The sequence below is a fragment of the Vulpes vulpes genome, chromosome 15, assembly GCF_048418805.1.
Source record: "Vulpes vulpes isolate BD-2025 chromosome 15, VulVul3, whole genome shotgun sequence".
NCBI lineage: Eukaryota > Metazoa > Chordata > Mammalia > Carnivora > Canidae > Vulpes > Vulpes vulpes.
In genome coordinates, this window is record NC_132794.1 from 63,687,963 (window position 1) to 63,714,513 (window position 26,551).

General features: G+C 38.2%; 2 protein-coding genes and 1 non-coding gene across 6 annotated transcripts in view; 1 reads left to right on the forward strand and 2 right to left on the reverse strand.

The window, feature by feature from the left end:
* The window catches only part of SLTM (SAFB like transcription modulator), a 44,653-nt gene extending 29,372 nt beyond the window's left edge, over positions 1-15,281 (reverse strand). For both annotated transcript variants that reach the window (XM_026000008.2, XM_025999938.2), the window contains exons 1-3: positions 14,929-15,281; positions 13,775-13,862; positions 2,427-2,491 (exon numbers count right to left, since the gene is read on the reverse strand). In XM_026000008.2, coding sequence (XP_025855793.1) covers positions 2,427-2,491; positions 13,775-13,862; positions 14,929-15,090 — 315 coding nt within the window. In that variant the 5' untranslated portion in view covers positions 15,091-15,281. The remainder of the gene's footprint in view (positions 1-2,426; positions 2,492-13,774; positions 13,863-14,928) is intronic.
* A 538-nt stretch (positions 15,282-15,819) lies between these two features.
* RNF111 (ring finger protein 111) overlaps positions 15,820-26,551 on the forward strand; it is a 127,115-nt gene continuing 116,383 nt past the window's right edge. For 2 of the 3 annotated variants that reach the window (XM_072738637.1, XM_072738638.1), the window contains exon 1: positions 15,820-16,042. The gene's annotated coding sequence lies outside the window, so the exon portion shown is untranslated. The remainder of the gene's footprint in view (positions 16,043-26,551) is intronic. The other variant, XM_026000192.2, reaches the window with a different exon arrangement.
* On the reverse strand, positions 21,483-21,668 carry LOC112918228 (U2 spliceosomal RNA). The gene has a single exon (XR_003234648.1). It is a non-coding gene; the product is annotated as a U2 spliceosomal RNA (small nuclear RNA).

Sequence of the window (26,551 nt, forward strand, 5' to 3'; positions counted from 1 at the left end):
TACTTGATTTCTCCACATGCCATAGTTTGATTTAACTTCAAAGACCCTGCAAGTCTTACATGTTATAACAAAGTTTATTTCTAATAATAAGGCATCCCAACTGTTACATTCATTCCAATCCTGAAAAAATGCAAATAACTAAGTGTATTTGCTTTGAAATCTATCACTGTGCCATAATCCAGTTAGGCAAGGGAACACAGGTTGGGACTGTCTTGGTGAAGGAATTCCGTTTGCCCTTCAAAGTTTATGGAAACACAGTACTTCAGTGGAAACAAAGTAGCAATCTAATTGCTACTAGTTAGATTCTTCTTTAACTGCAAAGAAAGGGTCCAAAGCAATGAACATTCTTCCCCTTTCCCGAGTCTTATGGTAAATATAACATATTTAAGAAAAGCCTTCTGGGTTAAAAGGGGAAAAGGGCAGGGGCATGACTATTAATCATTCAGAGTTGAATTGCAGTGAGAAAACAAATTTCTGGGGAGGTAGGCAAAGAAAAGGAATATGATTGTATTGGAATGTGGAGTGCTTAGGAACAGGGCATCTCTGGGACGACAGGTTTAACCAACCTCACCATGTATGAGTAAAGGAATGGTGGAGATTGAAAATGGAGTAGGTGACTTTAGAACAGTAGTAAATGCAAAAAAGGAAATGAAAGGAAAGGAAAGGAAAGGAAAGGAAAGGAAAGGAAAGGAAAGGAAAGGAAAGGAAAGGAAAGGAAAAAAAAGAAAAGAAAAAAAAAAGAAAAGAAAAGAAAAGAAAAGAAAAGAAAAGAAAAGAAAAGAAAAGAAAAGAAAAGAAAAGAAACCAAGGGAGATCACCGAGGGAACTTTACTCTTAAGTACCAATCAATTCTGATCACTCTCCTCACTTATAAATGAAAGCAATTGCTATATTATTCATGTCTAGGCAATAGGTGATACTCACTCTAATGTATAAATTCCAAAATTACCAATTTTGAGAGACAAGTATGTTCACTTAATTTCTATCAAATACATCACATATGCCAGTACTTCCAAAGTGAAAAAGATAGTAGAAAGAAGAAACTGAAGATTTATTTAAATAGGATTTTTTTTAAAAAAGTCTTTTGTTCTTCTAGATATTATGACCAGGTTCACTTAATAATAAAACAAGGGTATCCTTTGCAACACATATAAGAGACAATACTATTATGCTAAATAGAAGTATATCTCTCCTCCTAACATTTCATATGAATATAAGATTTTTATGAAGAGCTGAAAGACATTTGAAAATTATAGGGTTGTGTTTTTTTGTTTTTTTGTTTTGTTTTGTTTTACTAAGCCATAATATTTTTCCAGCTAATGGATAATTTTTGCTTAACCATACCCTTGCTAGTGAAGACACCTGGAGAAAATAAGAGCAAAGGAATAAACCTAAAGGAAGATATATCACAAGGATAACAGAATACAGACTGAAGAGTGCTGAAAGGCTCAAATAAAAGCTGATTACAGGCATGCAAGCATCAATTTTAATGGCTCCCTGGGCAAGTATTTCCTGAAATTATCTGATTTCAGGGTTAAATCTTCAACCACACATTTCTTTCTGTGTATACAAACCGTCAAAGTATGAAGTGCACTGTGTGGGACATGTGGTACATTCTGTGGTCTGTGTGCGCATGCGTGAGAGGGTAGAGAGCTAAGCAGTAGGATAGATGGCCAGGAGAATAGACATAAGCTCACTCCACAGTAGAGCACACAAACACCCAGAGATGTTATGACCGTATGGACTAACTGTACACAGAAAATGGAATATATGGGGTATAAATGTACATAATTTAAGAGGAACTGTGCTCATTAAATAATCTCTGCAAGTGCCACACTACTCAGTAAAAAACCTAAAATATCAAAAAAAAAACCTGTGATTAAAAATTATTCCTAGAACTGCCACAACTCCAGTTAAAACTGTATACTTATTTTTCTGGCTGGTCAGTCTTGATATACATTCATTTTTAGCCAAAAAAGACCTGGCTTGAATGTGTCTTTAAAGGGCAAAACAAATTTCTTAACTTGCTCTTTACTAAGTAGTAACACATCAGCAATCCTCTCTCTCCATTTGAAAGACTACATTAATCTGAGTTCTGTATATTTTATACAAAAGCTAATTGCAATGGGCAGATGAAAAATAAATGATCAATACTCTCATTGCGGTACCTTGTTCAGGAACTAACATATCAACTGTCTTGTCACTGTTCCTCTGGTCCCTATGTCTGATTTCTACTTCAAGGCCTGGACAAATATTATTTTTAGCCCTATGTATCATGTAACTAAAGACAAAGTTATTTATTATAATTCTCAACTACAATGAAATTGACAATGCTACACTAGTCTCTATTTTACCTCCACACTTATTCAAGTGCATGAATTCATCATGCAAAATAAACATCTTAACCTGAGTAATTAACACTTTACCTTGACAAAAGCATCATCTTCCACAGAAGCATCTCCACTCAACTCATCTGCTTCCTGTTTTTTACCTGCGAAAGAAGGAAAATGGGCTAACAACCAGTATTTATATTACTTTAAGAGTAAAAAACATTCAGTAGAGTTTACCCCACAGTATCAATCACTCTCTACTCACAAATCACTGACAAAAATATTGCAAACTGCATATAAACCACCTGCTCATAATTGTCCCAAACAAAAAGACTTTAAGAATGTCGTGCTGCTTCATTAAAATGAACTGTACAAATAATCCTATTATGAACCCATCATCTTAACTGACTTGAGGTATAAACATATAAAATACATTTTTATTTATGACACTCAAATTCTCTTATCTTCAATTATCCCAGAAGTAGTAGCACCATTCAATGGTGTTTTGTCTATCACCAGATGTGATAGCTAAGTTCAAGACTCATGTGCCCCACAAAGCCATCCCTAAGTGCTACTCTTCAACAAGCTTTCTCTGAAATGAAATTCTCATACTTTAATTTGCATCTTACAATCCATCAGTTGATTATATATTGCCTTGTACTCTCAAATACAACTCACCATTTAGAAAATTCCTTAAGCATAAGTGACTGCTTTTACCCTTATATTTCTCCAAAGGCCTAAATATAAATGGTGCTGGGGACTTGACAAAATGACTGATTTAACTGATTTAAGGAAACGAGAAATGACTTCTGACTGAAAACTGCTAATAGCTCCCAGACAGACTACAGGCCTCCCCAACCCAACTTGCATCTTCACACTTTATAAATCAGTGGTTGGGACTTTTAAAATACTTTCCACATTTGAAGAAACATATATTTTCCACAGAGCCAATGTTAAAAGTTTACGTTTTCAGGCTACTTCACAAAAACGTACTGAATCACCCATGCATCAGAAATGCTATATAAAAAAAACACAGCTGCTAGAACTTTAGTGTTTAATTTTTATAATTAATTTATTTTGAAATGTGAATGGATGTTCTTTCCTGAAGCCAACTTATCCATCAACTTTTCCCTTCACCTAAAACTGAACTGCCATGTGCTTATCTCAAGCTTCTGTGACTCCCATGGTAGAGAGTTTAGGTTTAAGGTGGCTATAAAAAAATAAAAAGTCAATGTACCTCCCTTTTCCGAGTCTCTTCCACAGCCCCTATCCTCCATGTACTCTCAATTCGAGAACCTTTCCTTGAAGGAGTGATAAAAAGGCAACAAGATTCTGATCCTTCCAGGTATGTGAAAAACAGGATTAAGAGATTTTTTTTTTAAACCCAAAGAGTTTGTAAAAGAGAGCTTGTCTCAGTCTCTCAAACGCCTGCGTGAATCCAAAGAGAAAGTGTGGATGGAGCTTGTTTGGCATTCATTTCCTATTTAGAATGTTGGTGTGTGTGTATTTTAGGGAAAATAGGAAATAGAAGTTACTATAAGGGACAACTAACAAAGTCTGGGGGGGTCAGAAAGTGTTTATTACTAATTTCAAAGAACAAAAATAAGTGAAGATGTTCCTTCTCTGAAAACAGTATCAGGTAAGAAAGAGTTCACTAAATTCTTCCATCACATTTAGAGGAAGTTCCATAGTATAAAACCTTAAAGATGCTTTTTGGGAAAAGTACACTTTTTAAAAATATAGGATGCCAAAACATACTACCAAGTAATCTACAGAGTAGAGCACTGGGGGCGGGGGTGGGGGGGCAGGGGACGGGACAGGACACAGATGCCTTCAGAACCTTTGCAAATAGTATTTCTGCTTACAATTATAAACTGCTTTACAATTTACAAGCATTTTTAAAAAGATTTTATTTATTTATTTGAGAGAATGTGAGAGAGCAAAAGCAGGAGGAGCAGCAGGCAGAGGGAGAAGCAGCAGGTTCCCCACTGAGAAGGGGACAGATAGATGCAGGGCTCAATCCTAGGACCCTGGGATCATGACCTGAGCTGAAGGCAGACACTTAACCAACTGAGCCATCCAGGTGCCCTAATTTGCAAAGTTGTTTTTTGTTTGTTTGTTTGTTTGTTTGTTGTTGTTTTTTTAAGTTCAATTGATTTTCCCAAGCACCTTATGGTACATGGGGCAGGTAATCACAATCTTAGGAAAGAGAAAATGAGCCTGAAAGGTTAAGTAGCTTGTCCAAAGCTAGTAAATGATGATGTCAGAACTGGAAGCCAAGGCTTCTCATTTCCAGTCTGAAGTTCTTTCCATTACATCCTAGCATGACCTACTTAAAAGACATTATCCTACTAAGAAGTGGTTAATTAACTCAGTTTAAAGATATTATCTTTGAAATGGCAGTCTTCAGCATAGTGACAAACTATGTATACTTTGCACACTTTGGTGAATTTCACTTGTTTTAGTTTACTTAAAGGAAAACCAAATTGCACCACAGCAACAAAACCAACATGCAGTCACCATCCCCACTTAAGTGGCTTCCAGAGTCCAGGCACTAGGATAAATGTTTTATATACAGTAATCTATTTATTTATTTTATCCTCCTAACTACTATGAAACTATTATCCCCATTCTATTAAATAAAGGGAAACTTGCTCAAAAGTTAATCAGATTACAGAACTAGTGAAGGCCGTGCTTCAATTTAAACCCAGGCCTATTTATCCCCACCTCTCAAAACCCAGAAAGCCATTAGACCTGTGAGTAGCTACTGGTTGTTAATGCTCTCTTAATGTAAACAGACTCTAAAAGCCACATCTACAAAATGTTTAAAGGTAGGACTCCAAGATTATGTAACCTGCCCCATGATAAACAGCCCAGAAGAGTCCGAAGAACACAAAAAGGCCCAACTTTTCTATGCCTTACTGTTTTAAACAGCTGTATCACACAAAAGCACTGGACATTAATGTATCAGCTTGTAAACATAAAACTAAAGGACAAAGTTTTCAAACATACAGTGATGAAACTGTAGTAATAGCTTGATAGGTACATAGTGTTTAAGAAAACTGAAATTCTACCCTCTTCAGAAACTGATCTTTTAATTTTGAGACAGAAGAAAATTCTGGTTGACGTCTAAGGAACGAATTGACATCATTTTTTATTCTGTACATTTAGAATGAAGTCATGAACAAACTTTATGAAAACATCTTTGATCATTCAAAAAAAAAAAAAACCATAAAAACCGAAACCCTGCAGTTTTACACTCTAGCTTTTGACTGCTTTCAAAATCTATAATGTTGGGCTTACTTTACACACGTTGAATTAGAAATTACATTGAAATTTCTTCCTTTATGAGAAAAGTATCATCCTTCTCCCATACAAAATATAACTCACATTTTAAAAAGCTCTGAGGATCATCATCTAGCCTAGACCTAGTACATTATATAAGAGCAGGTAATTTCCCTAATAATGGAATAAGTCCCTAGGTTGGCTATAACAAGGTCTGGATTTCTGTTCATCCCTCACTGCAACAAGAGGTGATGTGCCAGGCAAACTAGCCCCATGTGCATGCAGCCCTATCCTGTCAGTAAGGACTAAAAATTTCAAACTTCAATGATGCTACAAAGTACCTCTATGGATTCCTAACTTATGTCACAGGTGAGAAATAACTAAAAGGAAACCAAATCCCCCTTAACAAGCAACACTACCTTCAGCACTTTTTTGTATAGTCAGTAACCATGTCTATTTCTAGCTCCCATTTAAGCCTGTGCTGTCAAAACTCCTACAGCAAATTAATCAACTAATCTTTAAGTCCTTCAAGGACTCTGGCATGTGCCACAGAAATGTGAGTTGGTGTAAAGGAAGGTGGTACGATCCAGATGAGGGTACTAACTTAAAAGTTTAATGCAACTGAAGTCTAACTTTTTTTTTATTTTATTTTTAAGCAATCTCTAAACTCAATGTGGTGCTCAAACTCACAATGCTAAGAGTTGCATGTTCCACCAACTGAACCAGCCAGCTGAGCTGCCCTTTCTTCCAAACAAAATTCTTAAGTATGCCCAACATGGGATTCAACTCATGACCCCAGGATCAAGAGTCACATGCTCTACCAAATGAGCCAGCCAGTCACCCCTGAAGGCTAACTTCAATGCTTTGAGGAACAAAACTAGAAAATAGCTTGAACAGTAAAGATAGTCTGAATAACAAAATACAAATGGAAACAAAATTAACATCACATTTTAAATTATCCTAGTAGTAACACACGGTTATTTTTGAAATTACATTACTTCACACAAAAACACTGCAATATTCCTTGCGTGATTTTTAGGGTCTAAAATAAAACAGCAAAGTAAAAATGTAAACAACAAAGGAAGGTGATGCTAGAAACACTTTCTTACTCTCTTATTTGTGTAACATAAATATGTACAGATCCACAATTATTTAATTTTTAGGATTAAGGATAATTCAGAATTTTCAGATTTTAGAAGAGTATGGCAGTATATATACCATTTATTAATCTAAATTTCCCAGTGGCTTCTGGAACAGGGTCTCTCAATCAATCACAGAAATATTTGTGCAATGAAACATGCATATTCACACAAAATGAAATAAATCAAGACTATAAATAAATACCATAAATAGCTTCACTTTTGATAACAAACTTAAAACTTTCAATTTTCAGAACTTCCATATTTCGAAATTATGAATAAAGGATTCTAGGTCATAAATTGGTTTTCTCCTCCAAAGGCAAAACAGTCTTTCTAAGGATTTGCAATTTTCCTTTTCAAGTTCAGAAATACCTCAAAATAAAAAAAAAAATAAAATAAATAAAATTTTTAAAAACTCCATTTAATAAGTAAATCTAAAGTAATTCTGCCCAAGAACTTTGTGACTTGAGTAACTCTTCTTCATAAACATTTACAAAAGCTATAAAACATAGAAACTGTTTAGTCATAAAATTGCTGTTGAGAGAGGGAGGAGGGATTCAGAATACAAGCCAAACTGAATGTGAATGTTTCCAGCAACAACCTTTCCCCTCCCCAAATGCACGGAGTATCTTAAAATAATCAGACTATGCTTTGTGTTGTCTGCATGCAACTGCATGCAATGTTTTAGCATCTCTTCTATTAAACTCATGTTTTACTAATGAAATCTTTCTAAAACACCCTGTACATTTTCTTAAACATCACAGTCATCCAACAGATCATTTTAATATTTTTTAAATCTACTGCAGATAATTCACAGTCCTTATAATAAATCTAGAAAATATCAAAAGCATATCTTTAAAAATCTGCTAACTTTGTTGCCTAAAGATAACCAAACTAAACAAAAACACACACACAAAATACATGCATGTGTGTACACATGAGATTTTAATTTAAATGGCAGCAAAAATATGATTCAATTTTTAATGGATTATTTTTCTATTCCATCAATAAAAAGAAAATACTACCAGCTGACCCTTAGCCTTACTGTCAAATACCAAATAAAGCAAATAAAGCAATGCAAGGAAAATGTAAAGTATCTGAAACAATTTGCAAATGGACAGGCAGAAAGAAATGAATGACAATGATGCCAAGCTTCAAACTCTAGTCGAGAGCAGTCAGAGGTTCTTAAAACTCCAACTGCATGAGAATTACCTAGGGAACTTTTAGAAAATAATGAACCCTGTACCCCAACAGACCAGCCAAAACCAAGCCTCTGGGGAGGCAGGAGCCTAGTATCTGTATTTTTAAAAACTCAAATGTTTCTAACATATGGAACCACTAGGATGACAGAGCATACATAACTAAGTAGCTAGAAGAAAAGAATGTAAGAAGAAGATTATTGTTTTCAGGTTCTCCAGACTAGAGAAAACTTCAATTCTATCTACATTTAACAAAACACCATGTATAATGTGAACCTATTTTAGTTGTTGAAAAGGAAAAAAAAAACAGTCCGTAAACATCAAACTCCTATGAGTTTGTGCACATGTATGTAGACACCTTAGATCAACAAAGAACACACATGATGGATTCAGGGTGGTGGAATTATGGGCAGTTTTCACCTTTTAGTACTTTTCTGGATTATGAATTTTTTTTTTAATGAACATATTCCCTTTTTATAATCTGGAAAACAACAATTGTAAAGCCATAAGGTAAACTACCATTCCAGGGTACCAGATCTGCCATGTGAGACTAACTCAGGCCGTGGAGTTCAGGATGTAAATAGTTAACCCCCAGAAATGCACAGCCTTGGGGCTGTGACATATATGTGAGAAATATAGCATAGTTGATTAATTAACTAGTAAATTCCACCCTTATACCTTATACCATTGCTCAACCTTTTCTTTAAAATCATTTCTGGGGATCCCTGGGTGGCGCAGCGGTTTGGCGCCTGCCTTTGGCCCAGGGCGCGATCCTGGAGACCCGGGATCGAATCCCACATCGGGCTCCCGGTGCATGGAGCCTGCTTCTCCCTCTGCCTGTGTCTCTGCCTCTCTGTCTCTCTCTGTGTGACTATCATAAATAAATAAATAAAATCTTAAAAAAATAAAAATAAAAATAAAAAAATAAATAAAATAAAATCATTTCTGATGCCACCAACTAATAATATTTCTTTTTCCCCTAACTCCTGGATAATTCGTTTACAAGAATTCATGAAAGGGGAGATAAAGTCTAATGCCCTCTGCTCCTAATTCAGAATGCATAGAAGAGGATTAATTTGGAAGAAGCACACTATCTTAAAGCACTAGAAAATTTTACCTGCCTTGACACACACCACATCTAACACAATAAAACAGCTGGGAAAAGTACATGAGTGCTTTGATGATAAACATAATCCACCATATAAACTGCAGAAAACAAGCTGCAGGTTTTAATGGCAGAAGTTAAAGGTCTGTTTTGGTTATGTGAAAATGAGGCTGGACGATATTCCAGCAAAAGTTATGAGGATTTCCAACACAGCAACAAAATGGTAAGGAATAAAAGGACGTTGCAATGATTCACATGTTCTGAGAATAAGTATGCTTTTACATATCACTGCCTAAGAAGGAGCCACCAGTGCCATTGAGTAAGGTACTTCTGGAAGATAACTCTTAATCCCTGATATACGTGCTTCTGACAAAGAAATAGGCAATTAAAATAAGCACCAAAAGGGGTATTTTTTAAAGCAGTTGAGAAAGCCATCATATGACCCTCAGTATTCATTCAACAAATATTTTCTGAGTACCTATTACATGCCTAGCACTGTGCTAGGTATTAGAGAGACTAATGTAAAGGAAAGACTATGTCCTTACTCTCCCACAGTTTCTAGCTGAGTGAGTACCCAAAAATATCTATGACAATTCTGTCCCTAAAGCCCTTCTCAATGCCAGTTCTGATTAGTTTCCTTAATACCCAAACATACTGTGGCTGGAAGAAAAAGGGCAAGAGTTAAAGTACACTAAAATATTGCATTGTGTTAAATGCATTTTATGTGGTTTACTACATCCTTATCAGACACAAATTTCAGAAAGCTTTACACAGTAAACATGTAATTAATTACATTGTGGGTTTCTTTTTAAGATTACTTATTTATTCATGAGAGACAGAGAGAGAGAAAGAGAGACAGACACAGGCAGAGGGAGAAGCAGGCTCCATGCAGGGAGCCCGACGTGGGACTGGATCCCGGGTCTCCAGGATCACGCCCTGGGCTGAAGTTGGCGCTAAACTGCTGAGCTACCTGGGCCGCCCAACATTGTGGTATTTTCCATACAAAATTAGGCATTAGATGTTTGGATAAACCTATAGCCCCAAATTATACTTGTTTCTACAGAAGGGAAAAAATCAGATTTCATGTAGTAATTTGAACTTTTACTAAGCCTGCACGTATTGCACATTTCAACATCAAGAAGTACTGCATTATGGGTAATTCTGAATACTATACTGATTAACCACATAAAATAACTTTTGCTGAAGTTTAGAGGTGGCCCTAAAGGTTGAAAATCAAGACTATGATATGCCATCATCAAGTAAAGCAAAAGAAGCTTTAAGTCTGTAATCTCTTAAACAAGTTAATGAGGAGTTAGCTCTACCTGTTTAACTGCTTTCTTAACACACACCCAAATAATATGACAGTAAATCTCCCCGTAAAGCTTTCTTCTATGTTACTTATTAAAAGGTTCAGAGCAAAGAAAGTTGTAAAAAGACCCAGAAGGAACGACCATTATAAGCTACAAACCTTTTCACCGTATTAACCACATGCAAACAAATTTTATAAACGATATTAGAACCAACTATAACATGATCAACATTTATTACAAGCACAAACTTGTTTTAAAAACATTCTAAAATATAGTTACGAATACAGATCCCTTTTCCTCCACTGTCTAAACACAAACACGTTAGCATAAAACATTTTAAAGAAACAGTGACCCTGCAATTATAAGAGAATGAGCTTAATATTTCACCTAAGTAATTTTTCCAGACCCATTAAGTTTCTCTCTGGCTTTCTTAACGTCGTTTAGCTTTTACTTGGTATCTTAAGATTAGCAAAAATTATTTATTTAGCTGACAAGCTATTATATGCTCTATCTTACTGATGTCTAACATGACCATCTCTAAGTAATCCCTTTGTTTTCCTTTTCTAATAATCTGTCCTAAAGACTATTTATACTGAACACCTATGAGCTTTACAGTTTCTTCCTTATATTCCTATTTTAAACAGAAAGCATTGTTCTTCTGACTCCTGACCACATATAATTATTAAATTTCAGAATTAAAAAGTCTTACAGATGAGCTAATAAAAATTCCAATTTTATAAAAAAAGGAAACAGACTATTGAAGGAAGGGTGATATGACCAAAATGAAGTTATTTTCAAGGTAGATACTGTTAAGTGAAATAAGATTTGGAAAAAAGAATTTAATGTAGTAATTCAGCAATTAGACTGAAAAACTGACATCAAACTAAAATAGTATTTCTCAAATCCTTGATTTTATTATTTTTTTATTTTTTAAAGATTTCTTTATTTCATGAAAGACACAAAGAGAGAGAGGCAGAGAGACATAGAGGGAGAAGTAGGCTCCCCACCAGGGAGCCCAATGTGGAGACTTGATCCCAGGACCCCGGATCGTGTGCTAAGCTGAAGGCAGACACTCAACTACTGAGCCACTCAGGAGTCCCACAAATCCCTGATTTTAAAACTTACTGTTATTTTTAGGTTTCCATTTTCAAATTTGATTTTTACTGTTTTTATGCCTATTTTTATATTTATTTTTTAACATTTTAAACTTTTTTTAAGATTTTATTTATTTATTTATTCATAAGAGAGAAAGAGAGAGAGCAGCAGGGACGCAGGCAGAGGGAGAAGCAGGCTCCATGCAAGGATCCTGATGTGGGACTGGATCCCTGGACCCCAGGATCAGGCCCTGGGCTGAAGGGAGGTGCCAAACCGCTGAGCCACCCAGGGATCCCCAACATTATTTTCAAACTTGACATAAAATAATTTTACTTTCAAGCATCTTTAATAAAATAAATATATATGCGTCTTTAATTGCACATTAATTCAAACCAGGTTCTTAGTTGGGGATTCACATTACTTCTTTGTAATTCATAGAATTTTCAAACCAATGCAAAATGGAATTTAAGGAGGCAAGTGCTATATTCCTTGTGTGTTCTGTAATGAGTCTCATGAAGTACTCAGTAGTAGTCTGCTACAGACAAATGATTAAACTTCTAACTAAAGACCAGGAGACACCTTAATATCAGTGTCATGGAAAAATTAATTCAAATATCTTAATAATCCATATAAAAGATAAAATCAACAAAGCAATTATATGTACATACACACTGCATAGAGAGAAAAGAAAAACTACTTAAAATTTTATATTGCTGAAATTATTTCTAACGTAAGACGAATGAAGTTCCTAATAACTGAAAAAGAGATACACAAAGAAATTAAAAATAGGTGAGAATGAACATATCAGATGAGGTTTACTTTAGATGCTAAAATCGATAATTAGCTTGAGTAATCTGGAACTGTGATTAATACATAGCATCTGTTGAACTATCACAATGTGTTAAATAAATGACATGAATCAAAATCACTGTAAGAAATATGGTTAATTCCTGATATACTTATTTCCAAAATGTCTATGCCTCATTTTGAAATAGCCTCTGGTTTGTCAGCACAGGCTTCTAAGCAGAAGCTTCTCTCAAGAGGAAAATGTATCTCTCAAAGTGATACACTGAGTCAGAGTTACATTTAAAAGCCACAGACCTTCAAGATACCTTTGTTATTCCTCTAAACTCCATTTCCACCTCTGTTATTCCCATCCCACCCAGGAAATACTACTTGGCCCTTTTCAATTTCCTTTGGGACAAAAGGGGAACTCTTGCAGACCTATGAAGACTCAAATAGTGAGAAGGCATCAAGATCTGCCTGGTCCTAATTAATGCCTACAGATTGCTTAGGATCAAATGTTAATATTCCCTTCTTTTCAAGGTTAATCCACTCAGTCATTTTACCCTAGCTATAATCAATCTGGTACATGGCAGACAGAATGGTATTAGGATACTTAAAGCAGTAAGGAAAGTTAGATTTTTTTTAAAAAAATTCTGCAGCTGTCCATGACACATTCTATATGGAAATTGTAAATAGGTACCAGGATCCAGATACCCACATCATGTCCATCCTCTGCCACTGTCCTTCCGGGGAGGGTGGGAGAAATTTACAATTATTCAAGTCAAGACTTAAATTACCAGAAAATCTAAAAAATACTTAAGTCCCATTTATATTGTCAAAATGTTAATTTAAAAGCACTTTTCTCTATTTGTTAAATCACTATATCCTGGAAATATACTCTGGCCTAGTTTAAAAGTCATAAAATTAAAATCCTTAACATAACCCTATAATTTAAAGCGCTTTTTTTTTTAAGCTAAGTAATCATGGATTTTCCCTACCTTGTTAGTATGATTGGTGAGGTCTTTTTGAGTTTCACTGAAAATCAGAATGTATAATAGCATAAATGGAAATTAAGTTCACCAAGTAAGACAAAATACTAAACATAAAGGTTATAAAATTTTAATATACTAGAAAAAAAACAGCAGGAGCCAAGGTAAAAGATTTGGAAGGAATTCCATCAATACTCTGCCAATTGTGGGGCAAGGTAGACATGTATTAAACTGTATTTTTTATTCTTTAGGTCTTCACACCATGAAGGAAGCAACATTATGAGACTGGACTGTGTAAATTTTTTGGAAGCGACAAAGAACCGGTCTCGCTTTCAGGTTAGCTTTAGCCAAATCTTAAAGGCTACAAGTTATCCAGAGCCTGGCAACAGTAACTTTTCTTCCTTGACCCAAGAAGGCAGAGTGCCAGAGGGAAATAGCGAAGAGTAGCACTATATAAACAGGGCAAGTGGCACAAGAGCAGAGGCAAGTTATATAACCAAAATATATTTTAAAATATGTTCATAACTCGTAACAACCTTTGCCTTTGGTTGGTTTCTTGTTTGGAGTATCAGTTGAAACAGTTAATTCAATATTATCTGGATCGCCTCCTTCCTCTTCAATAGCCTACATTAGAAAGAGAAGTTAATATGCTACACAATCTATCTAAACTTATTTTATAAAAACGCAAAAAAAAAAAAAATTAGCAAACCTCAAGCCTCAAGACATTCGAATTGCCAGTCATTTCATAAACCGACTTCAAAAAAAAAAACAAAAAAAACAAAAACAAAAAAACAAAAAACCCAAGCAATTAAACTACACGAGGGAGAGAAACTTTCACGGAGAAAATATCATTAGGGCTCCAAAAAAAAAAAAAAAAAAAAAAAAAAAATCACATGGAGTTTTAAATTCTACCGAGTCGAGGTAATCAAATATCACACATTATCATAGCGAACAAAAATCTATGCTCCATTGCGGAAGAGCTGCTTAGCTGCGGAAGTAAATGACTCAAAAGAGTCTCCCTAATTTCTAAAATGCAAACTTATTTCCCCGCTACTACAATTCCAACGCTCGCTGAAATAAAAGCAGAAAGGTAATCAGGGATGGGATGGGGGAGAAGAAAAAAAAAAAAAGCAGATGACTGCTCTGATGCAAAAACTGAAGACCCAGCGGAAAACAAACCCGCTCCTCTGACCCACCCTCAACTCCCTCTCCCACTCCCCACCCTGCACACACTCACGCACACGCACACGCCCCCCCCCCATGGGGAGGAAACGGTTGGGCACAATTAAACGGTAACTTCGCCGAAGTCACCAAAGTAACCAGTCCCTCCGAGGCCGGGAAATGCACGCGCTCACCGCCGCCAAACACTGGGCGCCGAGCGCCTCCCGGGTGTCCGCCGCCGCCCTCGCAGCCCGGCGGGGCCGGCCCGGGGCGAGCAGGGGCGCGCTCGGCTGCCGCGGCCGGTCCCGGGCGCCTCGCGCGCGGCTCGCGGGCCCCTCGCAGGCCCAGCGCGGCTCGCGGGGGCGGGGGCGGGGGCGGGGGCGCCGCGGGAGGCTCCGCGCCCTCCCCGCGCGCGCGCGGCCGCCGCCCGGGGCCTCCCCACCGCGCAGCCCGGCGGGCCCCGGCGGCGGAAGCGGGGGGCTCCGAGGCGCGGCCTACGCTCCCCTCCGCGGACCTCGCCGGGCCTCACCTGCTTCAGCCGGGAAACCAGCACAGTCTTCACCCCCGTGATGTCCAAGTTCCGCCGCTTCAGCTCGGACTTGAGATCGATGACCCGCAGATCGGCGATCTTTTTACCTTCCGCCGGACCCGAGGCGGCGGAGGCTGCCACAGCACCGGTAGCGGCAGCCATTTTAGAAGAGCAGCGCGCTGCCGAGGCAGCGAGTGGGCTGCAGGGCGGCGGCAGCGCCAACTTCGACCCAGGCCTCGGCGGCCGCCGGCGCCGCGCAGCGCTGCGCACAATGAGCCGCTGGCCCCGCCCCCTGTCCGCCACCCCGGCGCAACCTGCAGCCGCCGCCAGCACCCGGATGACGGCCGCGCGTGCGCACTGGCGCGGGGGCGGGGCGGGGCGGGGCGGGGCTCGGCGGAGCCGGCGGCGGTCACCTGGGCGGCGCGACCCCTTGCGTGGGCCGGGAGGTCAGGCACGACCAACCGCACCAACGTCCGCCGCGCCGCCGCTCTCCCGCCGCTCCTCGTTAGCCATTTTCAGGGTCGGGCGGCGTCTGCAGTCTTGAGCCGCGACGCTGCCGGGCGCTTCGCGGCGTAGAGAGTTGGTGGGTGGCTCAGTGCCGGCAGAGGGGCGTGTGCGCGCCCTGAGCCCCTTTCGGGGAGATACTTTTTATCGGAGCTGCTGAACAATCGGGGGGGGGGGGGGGCGGGGAAGAAGAAGAAGAAGAAAAAAAAAGAATGTGGCCCGTGTGCACGAACGAACGAAGTTCCCCGAGTTCCAATCAAAAGGCTGCAAAGAAGCCGTAGGGCAGGTTTAGGAAACAAGAACCCCGAATGGCTCCAAGTGTTGCAAGAGTATGAGGGGCCGGCCCGGGTGACAGGTCCCGCCGGCTGGCTCGGGGCGGGCGGGGGGGGACATGCCCTGGGCCCGAGGAGGCTGAGCGCTCGGCAGGGCCGGCCCCGCGCGCTGCAGGCGCAGGAGCTCCCCCGGGGCGCCGCCCGCGACCCATCCCCGAGCCCGGAGGCCTTCCAGTCCCCGTTGCCATTCTCCTACACCGCACTCCGGGGCTTGCCCCCGCCAGATTGGGATTTCCCAGGGCGGTCACCATCTCCCTAGGAGGGATCGGCCTGTGCAAGTGAGTACCTATCTTGTGACTTCAGCCAGCGTCGTGAACAAAGCGTGAGCCTGCACGGGATAAGACTCTCCTCAATTCCGTGCGCTGATAATGACGCACCATTAGGGATGCTGTCGTTTTCGGGGATTTAAAGTTTAAATGGGTGAGGTCTGTCTTCCCTTTCTGTCTTTTTTTCTTTTCTTTTTTCTTTTTTTTTCTTCCCTGATTGACTAATGAGATCAAAAAGGAGGAAAAACTGGACATAATAAAAATAATACTTGATATTCGGGTAGTTCTTTACGGTTTATAATGCGCCTTGACATGCAATAACCCTCTTAATCCTTCCGAACTCTGCGGGGGTAAATCTATCTATGCGAGGTTTAGAGAGATTAAATGGCTTGTGAATGTTCACATTAGCTGGTATGTGGTGGAACCGGTGCTAAAAATCCAGGTCTCCTGATGCCAAGTCCAGCTCTGCCTCTACTACAATTTGATTCACAGTCATGGAATTTTAGAATTCAGAGGTTCTTTAGAGGGGCCCCTGGGTGGCTGGGTGGTCCAGCGTCTGCCTTTGGCTCAGGTCGTGATCCTGGGGTCCTGGGATGAAGCCCTGCATCAAGTTCCCTGCAGGGAGCCTGCTTCTCCCTCTGCCTGTGTCTCTGCCTCTCTCTCTGTGTCTCTCATGAATAAATAAATAAATAATTTTTTTTTCAGGGTCTTTAGAAATCTGGCACAATCCCCGCCCCCCCCCCCCGATAAAAATTTTTAGAAATTTACCTAGGGACCCACAACTAATTATTGGCCAAATTGACACTGAACCTAAGATCTCCTCCCAGTGTTTTTCCCACTACCCCACCCTGCTCCCACCTCGTGAATACTTGCAAAGAGGGGTTGTACTAACCAGAAACTAATTTAATAAAGTGAATGAGTGTTTGTCCTAAGGAAAAATTTAATAATGGGCTTATCTTGAAATGGAGATCTATGCCTTCTGATCTGATGCACTTAGGAAGCACGCATCACCTGCCAAATGCCAAGAATGTTTAACCCGAATCTCATCATGAGAAAACAATAAGACAATTGTAGGACCTTCATCAAAATAAAAGCTCTAGATTCTGCAAAAAGGCAGTATCATAAAAGTAAAAGTGGTAGAGCAGTTCTGGAAAAAAAGATGTGATACCTAAATTTTGTGTGTGATTATTGTTCAGATCCTAGATCGTAAAAGCTACTAAATAAGCAATTGGGAAATTTGACTGTATAGTAGACTGCATTGGTGTACCAAGGTTAAGCATCTGGAATGTTATATCTTGCTCATGTTGAATGTCTTAGTTCTTAGGAGATACTTGCTGAGGTTCTTAGAGGTGAAGTATCTTTCTGTCTGCAATTACTTTCAAATGGCTTGTGGGGGAGAACAAATGTGGCAATATGTTACAAATCACTAAAGTGAATGTAGCAAAATGTTCATAATTGAGGAAACAAATGTGGCAAAAATTTAATAGTAAATCTAGGTGGAGGGCATAAGGTTTAATTGTATACTGTTTAAGTTCTTTTTATGTGTTTGAAGTTACACGTAATACCTATATAAATCTAACTTTTTGTAATAGAAAAATGAAATGGAAGAAAAATATTTTTTCGCTTTTAACATCCAGAGTATATAATTTTGTCATGTAACCTATGATTTTGGGGTTTTGAAATTACTTATCTAAATTTTCCTTTAAATGGATGTTTCTTTAGTATGAGGTATTTTTTTCTGTTTTCCTCTTTAATGAAATGTATTTATTTATTTATTTATTTTTGAAATGTATTTAGGTGAAGGAACATAATGCACTTATCTCCGCATCAAGTAAAGTATAATAACCTGTATTTTATTGTAGAAAGCCTCTTGTCATTTTTTGGATACTTTTGTACTCCCTATGGGTTTTGTTTTTGTTTTTATACAAGCTCACCATTGAAGGATATTTGTTGAATATTTACTATCTGCCAGGCGTGCCAGGTTCTAGGAAGATAATGATAAACTTGATCTGTCTTATTCACCATTGTGTGGGATTCTAACACAGTGTAGACACTCAATAATAAATTGCTTGAAGGAAGATAGACACAGTGCTCGGAGAGCCTTTAACAGGAAAATTTAACCCTCATAGGGATAGATAGAATGATCTTTATTTTATGGACTCCTTACAGGAGTTCTGGGGTTGAGTCCCACATACAGCTCCCCGCAGGGAGCCTACTTCTCCCTCTGCCTGTGTCTCTGCCTCATGAATAAATAAATTTAAAAGTCTTAAGGAAAAAAAAGAAAGAAAGAAAGAAAGAAAGAAAGAAAGAAAGAAAGAAAGAAAGAAAGAAACCTGAGGTTCAAAATGTCAATAACTGGTCCAAGAGCATAGAATTGGTAAAAGAAAGATCCAGGATGATTTCAAATCCATTGCATTTTTTTATTATAACATCTTGTTTTTCACCAAAGTTTATTTGGATTCCCAGAGAGAACCTTCCTCCTAATGCTAAGCCCCGATTTCTACTGTTCATTCCATTTTTTTGGAGAGACTTTAGTCTCTGCTTACCGTCTTCCTGTCCAATATCATTGTTCCTTACCCTCATTTTCAAATAGGCTTTAAAAACTTTCCCATCTTAAGATATCTTTGCATGACCCAGATATTTACTGTTGGCAGCAGTTGAGTTGTGGTGTCCTTTTCCTAGTGGAAAAGAAGCATAGCTTCTTGTAATGACACAATAGGTAAATCATATAATAAATGCCCCCTCTGAAAATAACAAAAATGCTTGACAAAATATAAAGTTCAATTCTTATATTTTCTTGCTGATTTTGTGTCTTGTTATATTAATTACTGTGAGAGATGTGTTTAGAATTTCACAAGAATGTGGATTTGTTTGTAGAACTGTCAAGTGTTACTTTCCTGTATTTGAAGACTTTGTTATTAGATATTTATAAATATACAATTCTTACACCTTCATAATTAATTTTTTAAATTTTTACCTTCATAATTAAGTGAGCTTTTTATCTTCAGTGGTTTTTATTTTGCTTAAATAGTATATCAGCTTTCTGTTGGCTAGTGTTGACAAAGTGTGTCTTTCTCCAAACATTTGCCTTTAAGCTTTTTCTTCTTTTTTTTTTTTTTTTGCCTTTAAGCTTTTTGCACATTTTTTTTTCTTTAAGTAGGCTCCACTCCCAGTATGGAGCCCAATGTGGGGCCCAACGAAAGGCCCAACATGGGGCTTGAACTCACGACCCTGAGATCAAGATCTGAGCTGAGATGTCAGATGCTTAACTGACTGAACCACCCAAGCACCACCTCTTTTTGAATGTTTTTAAAATGTGCTTTTTAAAGTAACATACAATTGTTGTTTTTAATGTAGGCTAAATCATTTATCTGAAATATTTAATCCATTAATACTTTATGTAATTACATTTGAATTTGGATGTATTAAGGTTCTCCAGAGAAACAGAACCAATAGGAGATATATTTGTGTGTGTACACATGTGCAGGCATGCGTTTGTGTCTATGTGTGAATGTGGAGAGAGATTATAAATATAAAATTTTGTATGCATATAACTGAAATTTTGTATATATATATATATAAAATATATACATTGTGTGCATATATATATATATATATATGAAGCTAAGAAGTCCCAATAGCTTCCATCTCCAATCTGAAGTTGTGTCTTGGTGTATGGTTTTAAAAAATGTATCCTACTTGGGTTTTGTTTGACTTCTTGAATCTACAGATCAAGATTTTCTGGTGTGCCTAGGTGACTCAGTTAAGAATCCAATTCTTGATCTCAGTTCAGGTTGTGAATTCAAGTCCCATGTTGGGCTCCATGCCCGGCTTAGAGCCTATTTAAAATAACAATAATTTTAAAAAAGAAATAAAAGACTTCCTGGCCTTACCTTCAGGAAAGTCAATAGTGTAACTCCAGGAATCCAAGTCTGAAGGCTTGAGAACCCGGGGAGCCAGTGGTATAAATCCCAGCCCAAGGGTAGAAAGTTAATGTCTCAATTCAAGCAGGGAAGCTTGATGATTTGAAGGTCGGCCCTCAGGTTTGTCTCTCCTCAAAGATAATATTAGAAGAATATTAATTATCATGACCTTGGATTAGGAAAAAATTTATTTATAAGGATACAAAAAGCGCTGACTACAAAGGAAAAATTATGTATTTGGATACATTAAAATTAAGAATTTCTGCTCATCAGAAACTATCATTAAGAGAATAGAAATGAACCCATAGAGTTCAAGATATTTGTAACACATATAACTAATGGTGGGTAGGGACGCCTGAGAGGTTCAGCAGTTGAGCGTCTGCCTTCAGCTCAGGGCGTGAACCTGGATCGGATCCCATATCAGGCTCCCTGCATGGAGCCTGCTTCTCTCTCTGCCTGTGTCTCTGCCTCTCTCTCTCTGTGTCTCTCATGAATAAATAAATAAAATCTTTATAAAAATAACTAATGGTGGGTACATAACCAGAATCTACAAAGAACTCCTACAAATTAAGAAATCAATTCAGTGGGGGAAAAAATGGTCAAATCTTGAAAACATACTCACCAAAGAAAAAATCAAATGGCATACACGCATGTGCACACACACACGTATAAGTTATCAATCTCATTAGTAATCAGGAAATTATATATTAAGACTACAGTGATATCTCTTTATACTCCAGCATAATGCCTAAACCAGAGAAACTAACAATACCAAGTGTTGGAAAAGATATGGAGTAACTGGAACTGGGATTAAGTGGGACTAAAAATGGATACAACCACTTTAGAAAACACTTTAGAGGATGGCTCAGTGGTTGAGCATCTGCCTTTCACTCAGGTCCTGAATGAGTCCTGCAACAGGCTCCCCACAGGGAGCCTGCTTCATCCTCTGCCTATGTCTCTGCCTCTCTGTGTGTCTTTCATGGTAAATAAAATTTAAAAATCTTTAAAAAAAAAAACACTTTAGAATTATCTAATAAATTTCCAGACCCACATATCTTTTGACCCAGGAATTTACTCTTAAGTATATAGTTTATAGGAAAACAAATACACATAGCAGTAGTATTTATAATAACCCCAACCTAGAAACCCAACAAATGTCAATTAATAGTTGAATGGGTAGGGGTGCCTTGGTGGCTCAGTCAGTTAAGCATCTGACCCCTGGGTTCATCTCAAATCAGGACCTCTGGGTCACAGGATCAAGCCCAGAGTAGGGCTCTGCAGTCAGCACAGTCTGCTTGTCCCTCTCCCTCTGTTCCTCCTCCTACTCACACTCTTTCTCTCTCATAAATAAATAAATAAATAAATAAATAAAATCTTTTAATAAGTAGAAGTCCATAGTATGGTCAGGCACATACTGAGCCAGGCACAAGCCGCCCACCCAGACACTAGAAGGCAGAAGCATCCAGCACACAATCTCAAACAACCCACCACAGCTCAAGCTGAATTTAGACACCTGGATATTTCCCCCAAGGGAGTGCGCTGTTCCCGAAGGTACTGCAATACCAGATCAAGTCATCAAGTGAACATAGTAATCTCCTATTCCATCTCCCTGCTCCAAAAATCCACTTAATATATTGTCCTCAGAAGACCTATCAGATATTAAACGATAAGAACAAATATTACATTTGATCTTAGCCAAAATGCCAAAAAGTGATTGCTATGCTACATCAAAATTGATATTCATACAACGGGGATCCCTGGGTGGCACAGAGGTTTAGCGCCTGCCTTTGGCCCAGGGCACAATCCTGGAGACCCGGGGTGGAATCCCATGTCAGGCTCCCGGTGCATGGAGCTTGCTTCTCCCTCTGCCTGTGTCTCTGCCCCTCTCTCTCTGTGTGTGACTATCATAAATAAAAATTAAAAAAATATATTTTAAAAAAATGATATTGATACAATGTGTGTGCACATGTTCATGCTATTTTATCTCATACAAAGATTCTTTATGCACTTCAGTCAAAACCCAGAACTACTTCATTGCTACAAATATCTCCCATGTGCCACTTTATAGTCACACCCACTCCTTTCTCCCACCCTCACAAGCCTAACCACAAGCAGTCACTATTCTCCATTTCTATAATTTTTTCACTTGAAGAATGTTACATAAATGGAATAATATAATATGTGACCCATTGAAATTATCTTTTTTTTTTTAACTCGGCATGCCTTTCTTGAGATTCAAGCAGTTTCATATATTAATAGTTTGTTCCTTTTTGTTACTGAGTAGTATTCCATCATATGAATGTACCACAGTTTGGTTTTTGTGTGGCCTTTACTCATTTATCTGGACAAATGCCCAGGAGCGTGACATGTCAAAAACAAAAGCTTTGTACCCCTAATATAAAAAGAGCTTCCAAAAGTAGGGAACAAAAAGTCATGTTGTAGGTCCCCTAGGTAGTTCAGTGGTTGAGCATCTGCCTTCAGCTCAGGTCATGATCCTGGGGTCCTGGGACCAAGTCCCATATCTCTGCCTCTCTCTGTGTGTCTCTCATGAATAAATAAAATCTTTTTTTTAAGTGATGTATATATGTTTCGTTTTTTAATAAACTGCCAAACTCTTCTAGTGTAGCTTTACCATTTTATAGTTCCACCAGCAATTTATGAGACATCTGGGTTTTCCATATTCTTGACAGTGTTTGGTATTTTCACTTTTTAAGGACTTTTTAAAACTTTAGCTGTTTTATTAGGTATATAATGATGTGTCATGAAAAGTTGGGATTTTTTTAATTTAAAGATTTTATTTGTGAAAGAGAGCGAGAAAGAGTACAACTGGAGAGGAGAGGGAGAAGCAGGCTCCCCGCTGAGCAGGGAGCCCCATGTGGGGCTTGATCCCTGGACCCTGAGATCATGACCTGAGCTGAAGGCAGACGCTTAAACAACTGAGCCACCTAGGTGCCCCAAAAGTTGGGATTTTAAATAACTAAAAGGAATCAATTTCTTTCTTTCTTTCTTCCTTTTTTTTTTTTTTTTAAAGATTTTATGTATTCGTTCATGAGAGACACAGAGAGAGGCAGAGACATAGGCAGAGGCAGAAGCAGGCTCCTTGCAGGGAGCTTGATGTGGGATTCGATCCCAGGACCCCGGGATCATGACCTGAGCCAAAGGCAGACGTTCAACCACTGAACCACCCAGGTGCCCAGAGAATCAATTTCTAATACCAGGCTAAATTCCAAATGGATTAGATATTTAAATATAAGAGATGAAATCATACAAGTCCTGGAAGAGAACACTGGTGAATTCCCAGTTCCTGGCAAACATTGACCTGATTTCTTTCACTGTAGTTTGTCTTTTCCAGTTTGCCATATAAATGGAATCATATAGCATGAAGCCAATTGATGGGCATTTGAGTTGTTTTTAATTTTAATATTATGAATAAGGCAGCTGTAAACATTAACATACAGGTACTTGTGTAGACATGTTTTCATTTTGAAGGGGAGTAGATACCAAAAAGGGTCAGTATGGTAATCGTATGTTTAACTTCAGGAGAAACCGCCAAACTGTTTTCTAGATATGCTTTTTTTGCATTCCCACCAGCAATATCTAATGATTTCAGTTGCTCTAAATCCTTATTAGCCCTTAAAATGATCAGCTTTTGTTTTTTTTTTTTAAACCATTTTAGTATGTAATGTTACTGTTTTAATTTGCTATTCTGTAACTTTGAATATGTTTGCCTGTGCTAATTTGCCATCTGTATATGATGAGGTGTCCAAATCCTTTTTTTCTCATTTAAAAAATTGGGTTGTCTATTATTGGGTTTTAAGGTGGTGTTTTTCTTAATAGTATGCATATAAGTCCTTTTATATATATATGTCTTTTGGATATATTCTCTTGGTTTCTAGCTCATCCCATAAATTTATTAGAGGTACTTTCAAAAGGCAGGACTTTTAAACTGAGGGTGTCCAGACTATGATTTTTTTGATGATTGATGCATTTTGCATCTTAGCTAAGAAATATTTCCCTAACTCAAGGTCACAAAGATTTTGTCTGATGTCTTGTAAAAGTATTAAGGTTTTTTTAAGGATTTTTTTTTTCACGTGACAGAGACAGAGAGCAGGAGCAGGGGGAGTGGCAGGCAGAGGGAGAGGGAGAAGCAAGCTTCCCTTGGAGCAGGGAGCCCAATATGGGGCTGGATCCCAGGACCCTGAGATCATGACCTGAGCCAAAGGCAGACGCTTAACAGACTGAGCCACCCAGGCACCCCTTCAGTGTCAAACAGTTAGATATGCCTAATCTGTTTTATTTTTTTAAGTAAGGTTTTATTTTTTTAAGTAATCTCTGCACCCAATGTAGGGCTCAAATTTACAACCCTGAAATCAAGAGTTGCATGTTCCACTAATTAGGCCAGTCAGGCGCCCCTCTTAAAACCTTAAATTTTAACTGTTAAGCCTCTGATCCATTTTGAATTATTTTTTTAAATATGATGTGAAGTAACAGTTAAAATTATTTAATGTGGAAGTATAATTGTCTCATCACCATTTGTTGAAAAAACTATTCTTTCCTAGTTGAATTATCTTGACAACATTGTTGAAACTTGATCTATTTCTGGACACTGTTGTGCTCCATTGAGCTATGTGTCTATCCTTACAGGATTGTCACACTATCTTGGTTATTGTAGCCTTATAAGTCATGAAATTAAGGACCCCTGGGTGGCTTAGCGGTTAAGCGTCTGCCTTTGGCTCAGGGTGTGATCCCGGTCCGGGATCCAGTCCCACATCGGGCTCCCTGCGAGGAGCCTGCTTCTCACTCTCTCTCTCTCTCTCATGAATAAATAAATAAAATCTTAAAAAAAAAACTCTTGAAATTAGGTAGTGTGAGTCCCCAAATTTGTTCTCCTTTATGAAAATCATTTTGCTCTTTGAGATCCTTTATATTTCCATATAATTTAAGAATCAGTTTTTCAATGTCTCCAAAAGCTTTTAGTTGGGATTATGTTGAATATATAGATCAATTCAAGGAGAATTACATTGGAACAGTATTGTCTTCCCAAACATGTACATGGTATCATCTCTCCATTTAGTTCAATCTTCTTTACTGTCTCTCAGCAATGAGAATAACCTTCAACATACAAATACTGCATGTATTTTGTTAGATTTAGTCACAAATATTTCATGTTTTGATGCTGTTGTAAATCGTATGATTTTCACTAATATACAGAAGTATTTGTCACTAATATACAGAATACAGTTTGTTATGGTACATTGATCTTGAGCTCTGATACCTTTTAAAACTTGCAAGTTATAACATAGTAACTTTCTGTAGATTCTCTTTTTCTTCCTAGATAGACAGTAACTCTTCTTTTCCAGTGCATATGACTTTCTTTTTTTTTTCCTTTGCCTTATTTCACTAACTTGGACCTCATAGCAATGATGTATAGAAATGGTGAGAGCACATTTTCTCGGACTGTTCCAGATCTTAAGAGGAAAGCATTTGGTCTTTCCATGTAAGTATATTAGCTACAGTTTTTTCATAGATGTTCTTTATCAAGTTTGTGAACTTACCTTCAATTCATAGTTTACTTAGAATTGTTATCATAATTGGATGTTGAATTTTGTTAAATAATTGTGTCTATTGGGAAAATCATATGGTTTTTCTTTTTTAGTCTTTATATGTTTAATTATATTGATTGATTGATATCACAAATTTAGTCAACCTTGTTCTCTTGCGATAAACTCCAATAGGAAATTTAAGATTTTCCTTAAAATTATTTTTGTTCCATAAGTTATATGTTATCATTTTTAAAGTTGCTAGATTATATTAATTAATATTTTGTTAGGGTTTTTCTTTGAGTGACTCTGCCCACAATGTGGGGCTCAAACTCATGGCCCCAAGATCATGAGTCATGTGCACTATTGCTGAGTCAGCCAGGCATGCCATTGTTAGGGAATTTTTTTTTTTTTAGGGATTTTTTATTTTATGGGTTATGAAGTTTTCTTTTTAAGGATTTTATTTATTTATTTGATAAATGGAAAGAGAGCACAAGCAGGGGGTGTGGTGTGGCAGGCAGAGAGAAAAGGAGAAGAGGCTCTCCACTGAGCAGAGAGCCCTACCTAGGACTCCATCCCAGGACCCTAGGATCATGACCTGAGCCAAAGGCAGACGCTTAACCAAGTGAACCACCCCAGAGCCCACAATTTCTGTTCTTGTAAGAGACAAGTTAATGTAAACTGAAGTGTGTTTTTAAATAACATTTTAGACTGGCATAGAAATTAAAAGTTTGTTAACTTGTGTTGTCAAAATTGTGTTGTCAGGGCAGCCCAGGTGGCTCAGTGGTTTAGCACCTCCTTTAGCCCAGGGCCTGATCCTGGATCCAGGATCGAGTCCCATGTCAGGCTCCCTGCATGGAGTCTGCTTCTCCCTCTGCCTGTGTCTCTGCCTCTCTCTCTCTCTCTCTCTCTCTCTCTCTGTCTCTGTCTCTCATGAATAAATAAATAAAATCTTTAAAAAAATGTGTTGTCAATATATCCTCATGCATTGCTGACTGGAGTGTAAATTGACCTGTATGGAGATCAATTCAATTTGAAAGCATAACAAAATTACCATG